A 15,428-nucleotide genomic window follows, 5' to 3' on the forward strand; every position below is an offset into this window, starting at 1 on the left:
TTGCAGTAGGTCTTTTTACATTGACAAATCTAGGAGATCTGAGAGCTTCCTCTACACACATTTCTCCCTCAATCCCTAGATTTGGGAAGTTCTCTTCTATAATTTCATTAAGCACACTTTCTGCTCCATTTTCCTTTTCCACGTTCTCAGGAATTCCTATGATCCTTAAATTCTTTCTCCTCATTGAATCTGCAATCTCTCTAATACTTTCCTCATTCCTTTTAATCCTTAGTTCTCTTTCTTCCTCTGTCTGGAGCCATTCAGCCTGTCTATCTTCGATTATGCTAATTTGCTCTTCTATGGAGTCTATCCAGGCATTCAGGGAATCCGTATTCTGTTTTATCTGGTCCATTGTGTTTTTCATCTCTAGTAATTCTGTTTGATTCTTCTTTATAATTTCAATCTCTTTTGTGAAGTAACTCTAGAACTCGGCTTGTTTCTTTATCTTTCTCTCTACCTCACTGAGTTTTTGGATTATAGCTGCTCTGAACTCATTTTCATTTAGTTCACCTAATTCCAAGTCCTCAGCACTTACTTCTATGTTTTTATTGTTTTCCGTCTGGTCTGGGGCTTTTATAAATTGCTGGATGGTAGAGGAGTGGTTTTTTCGCATGGTGGTAGAATTCGGCTGCAGTTACAGCCTGTCGCCACTAGATGGGGGTCGAGTGCCGCACGTTCTGAGCTCTCCTCCTTCGGGCAAGATGGCGGTGCCCAGTGCGCTTTGCCGGGGTGGGGGTGGGGGCGGGGGCGGGGGCGGTTTCTCTCGCGCACCGATCTGGATTCGATCAGTTCTGTTCTCTGGTCTCCCGAGGCCTGCATTTATGGGGTCCCCGCGCATGGGAGCTTTCCCCCGTCAGCGGGTTTCCCCTGAACCGGCGGCGGGAGTCCTAGACGATCCCCTGGTCCCGCAGCCCCTCCCCCGCTCCTTCCCGGACCCGGTTTCTAGGGGATGGAGCGATGTTCTCTCCTATCCCGTTCCAGCTCCTCCGAGGCAGGCAACAGGGGTTCCTTCCTCTGTCTTTTGATAGTGTAGGTCTTTGAGTCCTGGCATTAGGTTCATTAGCTGAAATTCAGGAGTTTTTTTCAGTCCTTTGTTGTACTTTGGAGGTGAGAGAGTCCCGGGTCAGCTCACCCTGCCATTTTGCTCCGCATCCTCCCCACAATCCTCATCTTTGGAGCCAAAGCATCCCAAATCCTCGGTGTCCATCTTCAGCCTTCTCCAAGCCCAACTCCAGCCTTTCTCCCCATATTCTCCTTTCTGGCCATGCTGGGCTCCTTTCAATTTCATCAACATACCACGCCCTCTCTTGTCTCAGGGGAGAATTAGTGTTCTAGTGCTGCTGTAACAAAACTCCACGGAAAGGTTGGCTTAACAACAGAAACTTATTTTCTCATAATTCCGGAGGCTAGAAGTCTGAGATCAAGGTGTTCACAGGGTTGATTTCTTGTGAAGCCTCTCTTCTTGGCTTAGAGATGGCCATCTTCTTCATGTCTTCACATGGTCTTTCTTCTGTGCATGTCTGTGTCCTAATCTCATTTTACAAGGACACAAGTCATACTGGATTAGGGCCCACCTCAATTACCTCATTTGACCTTAATCACCTTTTTAAAGACTCTGTCTCCAAGTACAGTCACAGGCTGAGGTATTAGGGGCTTGGAACTTCAACCTACGTATTTTGGGGGACAAAGTTCAGCCCATTACACAAAGCCTTTGGACTAGTTGTTCCTTCTGTCTCACCTCCTCTTACTTGAGACCTCAGTTTACATTTCACTCCTCAGACAAGCTTTCCTTGGCCCACACCAGGCTAGGTCCCCATGTTATATGCTCCCGTAGTATCAGCATTGTCCCCTTTCAAAACCCTCATCACGTTTGTAATTACTTGTTCAATGTCTGTCTTCTGGATTTGACTGGAAAATCCATGAGAACAAATCTGGAACTATGTTGAACATCACTGCATTCCCAGATCTTAGTTCAGTGCATGGTGATTAGGAAGGGCAGTAAATCTTTGCTCAATTAACCTGAATTAAGAGCATGCTGTTAGATATTAAAAACTTTTTATAAACATCATTTTAATGAATGCATTTTTATTGATCTGCCATACTTCTCTTAACCATTACCCCATAGACATTTGGATTATATCCAAATTTTTACTCTTATTCACAATATTAGAATGGAAATCTGGGGCTGTCCCTCTAATTATTTCCTTGGATTCCTAGTAATAGATGACTGAGTTAAAAGGAAATAAGCCATTTTAAGGCTTTGATGTGTACTGTTGAATTGATTTCTAGAAAGATTGCAGCAACTTATACTTCTACTAACAGCAGAAATAAAACAAAAATAAATGCAAACATAAAAAATGCAAAGAAAAGAGCTTGTTACATAGAATTTTGGTGAATATTTTATTGCCTAATTTCTCTGAAAGGAAGCTATGTCAGCAGGTATTATAGGTTTGAGGGAGACCTAGATTACTTGGTCTTGATAAGGCATCCCTGTGTATGGATGGTACCCAGTATTTATTTCTACAACTCCCAGTTATTGAGAGAATTGGATGCCCCCTCCAAGGTTAGAACATGCACATGGGAGGGAGTAGTTAGTAAGGGAGGGGTCAGAACTCCTTCATTTTTGTGGTAGAGTCTAACAGCCCGATTCTGCCATTTTTCAGTCCATCTGGTTTGAGTCTGGGGGTTCCAGGTTTCTAATATCAAGGTAGAAAATGTGGAGGATTGCTCTGGGATATGTGCAGGGAAATTTCTATCATAATAAATGCAAGTTCAAATCATGTGGATTCAGCAGGCAGGTAGGTTGGTGGAAGTTGACGTCATTGTCATCTGCATCTATTTCAATGAAACATTTCATATGGTGAGGTCATCAGGTGAGTGACAGGGGAGGAGTATGGAATATTTGAAAAGAAAGATGGTGTGAAACTGTTGTCTCAGAGTGGGAAAGTAAATTAGCCAGAGAAATGTGGTTGGAATTTGGGGAAGCATTAAATCTCATTTGAGATTTGTGCTCATGATTTAAAGTGAGGCCAATCAGCCAGTGACAGTGTGATTTCTTCCAGTTCCATCAGCTGTTTAAGTTTAGGTGCAAGATCAGTGGTAGTTGGATTTAATAAGATTTAAAGTTTTGCCAAGTTATTCAACAGAGGAAGAAAAGTTAACAGTGGGTAAGTTGGGAAGTGAGTCCATGAGGAAGGGTGACGGATTCTGAGAAACTAGAAGGATCAATGGATTGAAGGTCCTGAAGAATTATCCAAGTGAGTGGACAAAATTGAGTTGAAAGAATAGGAAGTAATGATTAAAGATCAAGATCACAGGGCTTTAAAAATGTTTTTATCTATGCAATAAAAAATTGGGGCTGGAATCAATTAGGTAATACCCCAGGTGAGGCAGGAGAGTAGCTGAACAAACAGATGAGCCCTTCTAAAGGTAGCAGCTATCTTGGACGGATGAGAACTTCCTCTTCTCGACAAATGGAGGAAGCTGGACGAGAAAGTGGAAAAAGGGAGGATAAAATAAGCTAGTTTGTGGGGTTTGTCAGATTGCCTCTTGGGCTCTAAGGCCAAGGGCTTTTCTTAGAGGTTCAGGTGAGATAGACAGGAGTTCACATGTAAGACGTGCCATCACCAGGGTGGTGATGGCGGCGGGGAGGGTAGCGGCCAGTCCCTCGGTGTTAAGTTCCTCTATCTTTGACTAGTCTATTTAGGGACTTTGGTTCTCTCCTCAGCCACATGAGGGAGGTTTTCAATATTTTTAAGAAATCCCATCCTACTATGACATCCAGAATATTTTTTCAACACTACCTGCTGCTGCTATTTCTTAGACAGCATGACCGAGACTGAACTGAGGGCAGAAATGTGCTATATAACACTTCTAAATTTAAGGATGGGACTTCTAAATGTAAGCATTTCTCCCACTGTCATCTGGGATGACAAGTGCATTCTTTTATGGATTCAGAGAATTCCCAAGGGTCTATCAGTGGCCTCCCATTTACTACTTCATTGAAGAGCGCTAATGTTTGAAACCATAGACCTCCAGGCTTACTAGGGCAACTCGAGAGCAAAGCTTTGAGAAGTATAAGCCTTACTAGCAGGCAGATGCTGACATTATTCTTGATTAACCCTTAAATTACTTACCTTCTCTCAGTAGACAGACCTCTTAAGTTTGCTTTACCCAGAAAAGAAAAGCAACCTCCCCTTTGAAATCTTGCAAGAGATGTTACTAGATCTTTTAACTCTTCCTGAAATAGTGGTGCATTGTCTTAGAAGAATGGAGACATCCTGAGACCAGAATTAATACCCAGAGAAGCTGAGAATCTCTAAATCTCTAAACTTCAGACTCAGGAGAAAGAGGTTGGGAAGGAAGGTAGTGCCTGAATAAAAGGTGAACAGAAACTGAAATGGGGGTGGGAGGAGGGCTGAGGAGGACGGAGAGGAGAGGGTGGCACACTGGAAGGAGCGTGAGCTCTGGAAATAGACCAGGGCTCCCCTTCCACTGCCCAGTCACCAACCGTGGGACTTTGAGTAAGATGCTTAGAACATGTTCAAGTCTCAGTTTGCTCATCTTTAAAGAAAGCAATTATCAACAAGCAATAGCGATTATTGTTAGGTCTTTCAAGATCTCTGTGCTCAGAAGCCCTGGAACAGTACAGATGAAAAGCAGAGCATCAGAGCATCTGAAAGTGGCTGCTGAAAGGAAATGGCCTCACTGAAACTAACGGGAGAGGTTAGTGTTACTTTTGATGACAATATTGAAAGGACAACTGATTTTATTAAATATAAGTAAACTCAAAACAAACTCGTTACCAATACTGACACTGAATTACTAACTCTAACTGCACTCTGAGGGCCCTCGGCACTGGCTGAGCTGTGGAACTGCTCCATGTATGTTTGTGTGTCCATGCCTTAAGATGTCCCCCAAATTTACTCCCTTGAGGCAAAATGAAAACTAAAGGGAAGACAGAGTGGTGGAAAAATTTTACAACACATCAAGGTATAAAGATATGCAAGGTGATGCTAAAAATTCAAATTCAAACTAGACTAGAATATTTACATATTTTATTAAATCTTTACAATCAGTAATTATAATCAAATACACAATTATATACAAGGATTATATACATTTTGCCCAGACTTTTACATCACAGTACATAGTTTCCCTTAGAAATATTGTAGACATTTATCACCAAACAATAAAATCCAACAACAGTAGTGTTACAGCACCTGTTAGTACAGACATCTTTTTCATAAATTACATCATAAGAAAATATACGGCTGTAAATTGGGCTTTTAAAAATGTCTTTTATAAAATCTGAACATACAATATTTCATTCACAGAATGTTTTTTTTTTTTTCTATGTTCTGACTGAAGCCTTGTGCATAAAACGACCGGTTGGAATATTTACTAAACCCACCCCCTCTAAGATTGTAACATCTACTGAACTACTTATGCTGAGCTTTCTTTATGATGAATTTGGCATGGGGTTTGGTGAGAGAACAAATGCTGGTTTTACTATAAAAAGGGCTGTGTGGGGGTAATTTAAATTAAAAAGTTCTCAAGAGAGTAATTATATTAGAGAAGTTAAAATCAGAGAGTGCACAATTTTTTATTTTACTCTAATACTGTGAAGAAAAAGGGAAAAGTAGAATGTCAAAATATAATTTGTTCTGAAACAATAATTGTCTTCTTCTGGGAAGCCTATTAAAAGTTAAAAAGGAAAAAGAAAACCTACCCAACCAAATATCCCATCCAAACATACCCGGTAAATTACAATTCTTTCACACCTAAACCTTGATGGGAAAAGTATTGCAAGTTAGGGGATATTGTTTCAATGGACTCTCCTAACCAGAAAAAACTATAGCTATTCTTAGTAGGTAAACAAGTTAAGTTTTAAAACTTGAAAATACCTGAATTGAATACTTACTCTAATATCTTTTAACTTTCAGAGAAAATCCTTACTTGATTCCAGGTTTGTAAACATTGTATAAATCCTTCTTACTCAAACAATTTTATGGCTGTGGTGATCACTTCAGCTCTATTTCTATGCAGTCAACATTTAACTGAGGTAGACCAGATGTTTCTAAAATTCAGGGTCTCATACAATCCCCTGAATCTTTAGGAAGTAAATAAAACGTCTATAAAAAGTATTTAGAAACAAAACATAAAAAAACCCTAATGCTGTTGGAATCTTTTAATGAACTCAAAAACAACTTCGTGGCAGTATGTCAAATAAGAATGTAGCGTCAATTACAATGTTGGAGTTCTGAAGCTGAACATTATACCTTCTCTTCTTAACCGGGGAAAAATCAAGTATAATTCCTTCTGGGGGCTAAGTATAATTTGCTACGTTTCTTTCTTTCTTCTTTTAAGGATTCACTTCTCTAAACAAGTGAACTACTTTCCTCCTAGACCTCAATGAATGGCCACAGCTCCCCCTAATGGCCAAGGCAGGGAGAGCGGCAGTAAGCTGGCTTTCCTCATATGCCGCAAGACCTTTGCTGGAAAAAAAACTGTCATTTTGATAACTTAGAAAAGTTAGTTTTAGACAACAAATAACAAAATCAAATCAATGTACATAAGGCTTCTGTAATCAAAGTTTTAGAGGAACATCTGCTCCTTTTCTCCATGCCCCAGTCCTATAAATCAAGGCAAGTCAAGTCATTAAGCTTCAGCTATTTTGGCAGCTTTGCAATTAAGATGAACAAAGCTCTATGTCTATCCTTCTGTATACTGTACGTATTATAGTTCTATCTTCTCACACCAAATTTCACATGCAGGGAGACTAAAAACAGCCATTTTGGAGTCAGGTTTAATTGAGGGCCAATAAAGATTTTGTATACTACTCTTTTTCCCCCTAAAGTGAATTCTCTATTAGATTTATTACTCACTGACCCAGTTAAGTTTAGCTGGAATTTTTGAAAGCAGCTATTTATCCCCTTATAAAAGAATATGTTTACCTGGGATCTAAGACATACTGTACATGAATATACATAACTACAATACAGCATAGCTGTTCTTCTAACAGCTTCATATACAGTTTAAGTTCATCAGTACCTCAACTGTGTTTTAAGAAAAGGTTATTATGTAACGTCATGGTAAAGAGAAAGGAAATTAAGTTTCACAAATATTCCTTTAGAACTCATTCAGGTAAGTTTAAAAAAATAAATAAAATGAATAAAGCCATGATTTCAACTACAGGGCTGTCTACCAATACAACAATAAAGTTTTTAAAACTTAAATGTGGCCAGCACCAGACTGCCACAAAAAAAAAACAGAAGAAAAAACATTTCTCATTAAGCTATATGGCTATATGTTAGTTGCTACTGTGTAAGTTTTTTTAACACAAGTTACCATAGATTAATTTTCAAGTCCATATCAGAAGGAATATTTGTTAAAAAAAAAAAAGCAAACTTAAAAATAACCATGATTCAACAGAAAATGTGACAGACTCCTTAGGTGCAACTTCAGAAACCATAGTTCCAAAGGAGAAAAAATAGTAGTTATCCCAGGATTTTTAGATCACTACCACAGTTTTATCATGGCTCCCTAAGATAGAAAAATGGAACAAAATGTATTCAGCTATTGGCGATATGGGCCTTGTGGCTCAAATTGCATACTAAACATGGGATGGAGTAAGGCTGATGGCTAGAGGTAATCACCTCTAAGAGAAATGAACTGGAAAAGATTTATAATTTACCCTACAAGGATATAGCCTTAAGTTCCAAGTCAGAGTAGTCACAGCTTCCTTATGGAAGGCCCAGTGGCAAGTTCACACTACAATATTATAGTTTCTCCTTGCCCCATTTTTCAAAAGCATTAAGTAACCAATTTCCACAATATATTATGTGACCTTTTTACCTGGTCCCAATGATTAGTCTTTATGCTGAGAACTCACTGAGAAAGTACATTGGCTTCACCTTTGGTTTAAACGAAAAGGACGTTGTTAAGAGGGAAAAAAATCAAGTCATCTTGATCATTTGTTACACAACGAAGCAAGTGAAAGTGATGAGCAAAGACTGTTTTCTCCATGAACGCATTTGCCTCATGACCACTTGGGTCACTTCAAGGGTTTTTGTGAAGGCAGCATAACCAGAATGCCCACAGTACTCATATGTTTTCCCAAAAGAGCCTCTAGCCCCGAAACCAAGAAAGCCGAGCTTCCTTTAACTGGAAAGCTATACAAATTCCTATTCCCCACCCCACCATTAACTGAATGTGTTTCTCGTCTATCCAGAGACTGCTGAACTCTGGTTCCTAGGAACATCCAGTAACCTCTTCCTGGCCTGAGGCGCTGCAGGGCGGGCAATGCTGTCACTGGAGGGGGGACTGTGGGTCTCCATTTTTGATGGGACAGTTTTAAGCAAGGTCAATTCTAACACAGCATGCTCCAGATTCCTATGACAACTAACTAGCCCAGTCAGAACGTGGCTGCTCATCACCATACTTAAAACCTCCCATTAGAGAGCCTGCTTAGCATTAGGTGTCTCTTAACCACAGTTTACCTTTTCTTTTTAAATACCTACCACTGGACTCTTCAGTGAGTCATAGTTCATCCTTCTCCATCATTTCAAACGCTTCTATATCTTCATTCCAGTCTGCTAATATGGAGTCGATAGGCTGGACCTTTTTACCCCAGCTAACATTAGGACTGGAATCTTCCTCAGTTTCTGATTGTTCTTGAAGTTGGTTATCTAAATCTGTACATTCACCATCAAGACTTGTGGTCTCATGGTTTTCTGCGGGATTAGAATTCTGTTCGGAAGGAGACACGCTTGCAGCATTGTCTGTATCTGCTGGAGAAAGTGATTCTGGATGAGAGTTTAGAGAAGTTTCCTCAAGAGACTCTTGATCAATCAAATCAATCTCCTGAGAAATTGATGTCATCTGTTCAGCACTCTGATTCTGAGAATCATTTTCAGAAGATGGTTGTTCTTCATTTTCCATTTCAGGATCTGTATATGAAAAAGCAAACAAACTTCATGCAACTTTCCTCCTCAAAAAGTTTACAGTAGTTCCCTTATCTGCAGTTTTGCTTTCCACGGTTTCAATTACCCGCAGTCAACTACAGCCCGACAATATTAAATGGAAAATTCCAGAAGTAAATACTTCATAAGTTTTAAATTTCACACCTCTCTAAGCAGTGTGATGAAATCTCACTCTGTCCCACCCAGGACATGAGCCACCCCTTTGTCCCTCGTAGCCACACGGTACACACTACCCGCCCCTGAGTCACTTCGTAGCCGTCTGGGTCATCAGACCCACTGTCTGGTATCACAGTGCTGTGTTCAAGTGACCCTTATCTGACTTAACAATTGCCCCAAAGCACAAGAGTAGTGACGTAGGCAATTCAGATATGCCAAAGAGAAGCTGTAAAGTGCTTCCTTTAAGTGAAAAGGTGAAAGTTCTTGACTTAATAAGGAAAGAAAAAAAGTCATATGCTGAGGTTACTAACATCTATGGTAACTTTTATTACAATATATTGTTAGAATTGTTCTGATTTATTACTAGTTATTATCATTAACCTCTATTTTATTATTAATTATTGTTATTAATACTTAATTTATAAAATAAACTTTATCATGGGTATGTATAGGAAAAAACATAGATTACATAGGGTTTGGTCCCATCTGGTTTCAGGCATCCACTGGGGGTCTCAGAATGTATCCCCCACAGAAAAGGGGTGACTACTACTGTATAGCACACTTTCCAAAGCATACTGGTTTTTTGCAATAAAATGAAGAAATAAAAATCAAAGAAAATCAAGTTAATGCAGAACAGTGAACATTAACAGTGAAGAGTAAAAGATTGCCTTATAATAATGCAATCTCATTTTTCTATATATTCATTTTGCAAAATGCGACATTAGAAAATAAATGTTGTTCCAAACCGAAAGGAACAGCTCTAATAACTGATAAAAATGCCCTCCTGGGTGCATGTGTGGTGATGGATGGTAACTGGTCTTTGGGTGGTGAACCAGATGTAGTCTACACAGAAACCGAAATTTGATGTACACCTTAAATTCATGTTATAAATCAATGTTACTTCAATAAAAAAAAATTTTTTAATTGCCCTCAATGGGATTAGTAAATGCCAAGAAATATACTAAACAAGAATACTATTAAAACGTAGATAAATTTGTATTGTATGTCAAATGTATTAAATATCTAAATTCAGGAAAGCTTCCACATGAGAACATACTAAATAGAATAAATTTTAAATGGCACATATCACTGCTATTTTTTTTGAAAAGTAAAATTCCCACTCAGTAAGCCATGAAAAAGCGGCTAACACAAAATTTTGGATGATTTAAGGGTATTAATGCGACTGACTAAACAAAATATTTTCATAAAGACAAGAACAGATTATTTACAAAATTTCTATTTCAGTATTGTAGGTCTATGAATCACAAGATATAATCATTCTAAAATCCACTAGAAGGCTGAACAGTAGGTTAAACCTCTTGTAATGAACACACAAGGAAACCACTAGAGGCATTTCATTTCAGGTTCCTACGAGGAAGTCTTAAATAGCATCGATGCCACACGCTGCATCCCCCCCGTGTGTGCAGTCACTCAGCAACATCTCCTGAGTGTCCTCTGTGTGGCAGGCACTGTGCAAGAGGCTAGGGATAAAATGAGGCAAAAACACACACCAGACCTGCCCTTATGGATCTTATAGTCCCGTTGGGGAAAATGACATTTATAAATAATCACACGAAATAAATGGAAAACTCTAGCTGTAACATGTGTCATGGGGATAGGAAAGAATAAGAGTTAAGAGTTCCCTTCAGAAAGTGACACTTGAGCTGAGATTTAAAAGATCAGTAGAGTTAGTCAAAGAAGGAAGAGAAGATGGACCTATTATAAAACCAGGAAAACTGAAGGAAATGCAGGCATGCAGGAAGGTACAGGTGGGTGTGTATACACAGGATTATCTGGCCAGGGAAGTCTTCAGTTTTTAGTGGGTGAGTGTGTGTATGGAGGAGGGAGTGAGGGAGAGGGGGAGTCCCCACACATTCTTCCCTCCAAGCTGTGGAAAGGGCACATTTTTATTTTGAGGAAGATTCACCCTGAGCTCACATCCGGACCCATCTTCCTCTGCTTTACATGTGGGATGCCTGCCACAGCATGGCTTGATAAGCGGTGGGTGGGTCTGTACCTGGAATCTGAACTGGAGAACCTGGGCTGATGAAGCGGAACACAGGAACTTAACCAGTACACCACCAGGCCAGCCCCAAGGCACATTTTAATTTGACAATTGGGGAAACCATGATGGGGCCCAAAGAAGAGAAAGTAGGGAGCTGGCTGCTTATAAAATTCCTTTATGCTAGCCTACCCTGGGCTCCAGGGAGAACAAAAAGAAAAACCTACAAGCTTCTTTCTAGATTGTATTAACCTAGTTTAGAAGGATAGGAAAGGGTGCGGGGCTGTTTCATCTAATAATAAAGATGGTGCTTTTGGCAAAAAATTACCCTAGGATTACATTTTATACTATATTATTTTGGAAACCTAGCTAATACAATAGAATAAGAAAGCAGAATAGTCAAGGTAAATAGAGGAAAAGGAAAGATCAAATTCTTTTTTCAGATTTTCTTGTATATTTAAACTCAAAGCAACTCAGTTTTTAAAAACACTATTAGGATAAGAGAATTTGATAAGGAGGGTAAAAATAAGATAAATAGGCAAGTACCAAAACCCCTCTGTAGCAACAATAACTGGTTAGAAATAAAATTAAGTTTCCTTTTCATAAGAAAAATAAAAGCCAAAAAACATAGAATTAAATTTATTATGAAAGGTACAAGGCCCATAATACTTAATACTATAAAGTCTTAATGAAACCATAAAATTGGGGCTGGCCCTGTGGCTGAGTGGTTAAGTTTGCACGCTCTGCTTTGGCAGCCCAGGGTTCACTGGGGTTTGCATCCTGGGCATGGACCTACACACCATTCATCAAGCCATGCTGTGGCAGCATCCCACACAGAAGAACTAGAAGGCCTTACAACTAGGATATACGACTATGTACTGGGGCTTTGGGGAGAAAATAAAAAAAAAGAAAAGAAAACACAAAACAATATTCCTGGATGGAAAGTCTTAATATTTAACAAAATTTTCCTATTTATATGTAAGGCATGCAATTATACAACTCCAAAATGAATCCCATTGCTACGTCCCTTTGTTTTCTCTTGGGACCAGAGAGAATTATTTTTAAATTTCTATGGAAGAATGTATGTCAAAGAGAAGTCAAGAAATTCTGAAAAGAATTAGCAAGAAAAGAGTTGCCTTATCAGGCATTAAAACTTATTCAAAAGAACAAACTGTTTTATCAGTAGCATAGCACAGAAATAAAGAAATAGATTAGTAAAAGAGAAGAGCAAGTTTAGAAACAGATCAAATATATAGGAATATTTGATTTATAGCAAAGAGCTCCAATCAAGAAGGTAAAAACGGCAGTTGAAGTATCAAAAAGGACGGAGTTAGTGTCCGCCACATGCTACACACATCTTCATTCTAAGGTGCCTCTCGGCACCAGTATGCAGTATCATAGCCCTAAGAGCATAGTAACTACATCATTAACTCCAGGAATGGTGTATCGGAAACACAGGAAGCAAAAAAAAAAAAAAAAAAAAAAAAAGGATGGAGAAAATATCAAGATACAAAGAAAAGAAAATTATTAAGTTTTAATAATAAAAGGACAAGGGAACTTTGGCAAAGACTTAGAGACTAGATGTTCTACAATCATTCATTGTACAACCATCATTTACTGAAACCAAGGAATACAAAGATGAGAAGCAAGAAAAGAAGTATAATGTGATATAAATGTCAAAGTAGAACTATGTTACAAAGACACCCTCAAATTTTACCTATGAGAGTAAGGGAAAATTTCTAAAGAAGGTGGCATCTAAACTGGTATTTAGGATAGCTAAATATTCTCAAAAAGGAAAAAGGCCATGGGAGTGGGGATAGAGATTGGTAAGGCATTTCCAGAAACAGGGAAGAGATGTGTAAATGCAAAAACACCTGAGAAAACATGCCATGCTGGAGAGGGGGTGGGAGGTATCAATTCTGCAGTTAGAATGTTTCAGATGCTCCCTTCCCAGCAAAGCGGCCATCTGCAGGCACACTAGACTTTCCTCCTCAGAATCGAATCCCTTCCAAAGGCAACCTAAGTTCTACAGTTCAACTTCAGGACGGATTCACCGCGCTCAAGTTCAGTGGGGACAGGCTGGGGAAAAGGAACACTGCCAGACAAATCTTGAGCGGTTCAAATCAGGGGACCTTTCCTTTCTTCCCCTCATTTTCTCCGCTTCTTTACCAGATAGACACAAATACAGGAGTCCTGAAAAGATCTGTCTATAGCTCTCAAGGCACTACAGGCCTACACTGTAAATTGCAAGCACGATACTGTATTGAAACTTTAAAATGTGATTTTTTTCCCTTGAGAAATACTAATGAGAAAAGGAAACTGATTCTTAATTGTAAACTGTTTCAATCTGGATCTAAAGGTAACAACACAGTGTCTTTTGCTTGTGGGCACAGGGTTGGCATTATTATTCAGTACCTTTATAAACTCTCAAAATTTTGGAAAGATGGGGACACACGAGCGACATGATATTAAAACTTCTGTGGATAACTTAACTTTTAGAAGCTGACTGGTTTGACCTGAGGAAGCAGTGTTTCCACTTGATAAATTACTGAAGCTTTATGTCTGAAGAAGAATGCGTAATACGACATCTGAACATTTTTGCTAGCAGATAGGACTGTCACAGAAATTTCTACATCAATGGCTGGGAATTACCATCAGAATAAGGAGGTGGGAGTGGAAGTGGGGGCTGGTTCTAGGCTTCTATTTTCTGTATTAATATGTAGGAAGAATTGCTCAATCAAAATTTTCTGATTATAAGGGAAATATGCATTTGTGGAATGAGATTTTTAGAAAGGGCAATCTGAAGGACATTTTATTGATCAGATTTTAAGGATGCCATTATCTGGTGTGCCTATACAATCCTACCTGGGACCCTCGATGGTACAATATGGCCAGATACATAGCTGGGAGTTAAAAAGAGCTGCCTGGGTCTTGTTCTGTCTTTCTCAAAGTGCAGCTGATCAGTTACCTGGGATGCTTGTTTAAGATTTCAGATTCTGATGCTTCAGAGAGTCTGATTCAATATTCTGGAGTAGGACTCAGGAATCTACACTTTTAACAAGTACGTCAGCTGATTCTGATGCAGAAGAGAAACACTGGTGCATACAGTAACAGCCAAGGACAAATTAATGATAACCTCTGCAGACATTAACTTCTAAGGATATTTTCCTAAGTGAATAAAGTAGCTGACTTAATAAAACTATTATCATTGATTTCTGTTACACTGATAAATAGTAACACATACCATAACTTGTTGCTGATTTACTTAACATAGCTGTACAGTTCTTGAAAGAGCTACACAAAAAGGGGAGTTTTTCAAGACTTTTTGCCAAAAGATCACTCTTTAATAAATCAGTTCAATAAATTTATAGGCTATCAAAACTTTTAAAAATATATAATTTAAATAAAGCCCTTTTAGTGCAAGTCCTTAAGGGGATATGATCTTTTTCTGGGTTTAGTAGTAGAATTTATCTTTTCTCATATCCTTTCTCTGGTATGAGACAACAACAATGTTGTTGTCCTTAGTGCCACTGAGTCAGTTCTGACTCTGAGCGACCCTGTGGACAGCAGAGCAGAACCCTGCCCGGTCTTTTCACACCATCCTCTCACCTCCTGCACTACATCAGACAATGCTCTGCTGCTATTCATACGTTTTTATGGCCAATTTTTCGGAAGTGAGTGGCCAGATCCTTCCTCCTAGTCTGTCTTAGTCTGGAAGCTCCGCTGAAACCTGTCCCCCAGGGGTGACCCAGCTGGTATTTGAAATAGCGGTGGCACAGCTTTCAGCTCCACAGCAACATGCAGCCGCCACAGTATGTCAACTGACAGACGGGTGGTGCGGTTCCCTGACCAGGAAATGAACCTGGGCTGCGGCAGTGAGAGCAGCAAAGCTTAACCACTAGACCATGAATGGGAAGCACATGCTTTACCATAATCTCATAGTCCTAACCCCATGTACCCCTACACACATACGAGTTTTTAAAACAAATTGATATTTTAAATATTTTACATCGTATTCAAATAAAAAGTGATCAAAAGTGATACATGCCAAAACAACAACGTCTTTGTTAGAGTGACTCTTGCATGGACATGGACTAGTGAATTCATCTGTTACATGGGATATTTAATTCATAGGATTTGTTACGACAGGATCAATAAAGAATTATTATCATGGGACAGCTGACTAGACAAGAAAATCTTACTATATTAAACCAGATATTATCATGGTTTCCACTGAAACAAAATTATATATACATATATATGTGTATGCACATGTGTGTTTATAT

General features: G+C 39.0%; 1 protein-coding gene across 14 annotated transcripts in view; it reads right to left on the reverse strand.

Annotated features, from left to right (window-relative positions):
• Positions 1-5,040: 5,040 nt before the first annotated feature.
• The window catches only part of EDEM3 (ER degradation enhancing alpha-mannosidase like protein 3), a 64,187-nt gene continuing 53,799 nt past the window's right edge, over positions 5,041-15,428 (reverse strand). For all 14 annotated transcript variants that reach the window (XM_001490885.7, XM_023640701.2, XM_070267867.1 and 11 more), the window contains one exon: positions 5,041-8,951. In XM_001490885.7, the coding sequence (XP_001490935.1) occupies positions 8,542-8,951 (410 nt within the window). In that variant the 3' untranslated portion in view covers positions 5,041-8,541. The remainder of the gene's footprint in view (positions 8,952-15,428) is intronic.

Source organism: Equus caballus, chromosome 5, assembly GCF_041296265.1.
Source record: "Equus caballus isolate H_3958 breed thoroughbred chromosome 5, TB-T2T, whole genome shotgun sequence".
Classification (NCBI taxonomy): Eukaryota; Metazoa; Chordata; class Mammalia; order Perissodactyla; family Equidae; genus Equus; species Equus caballus.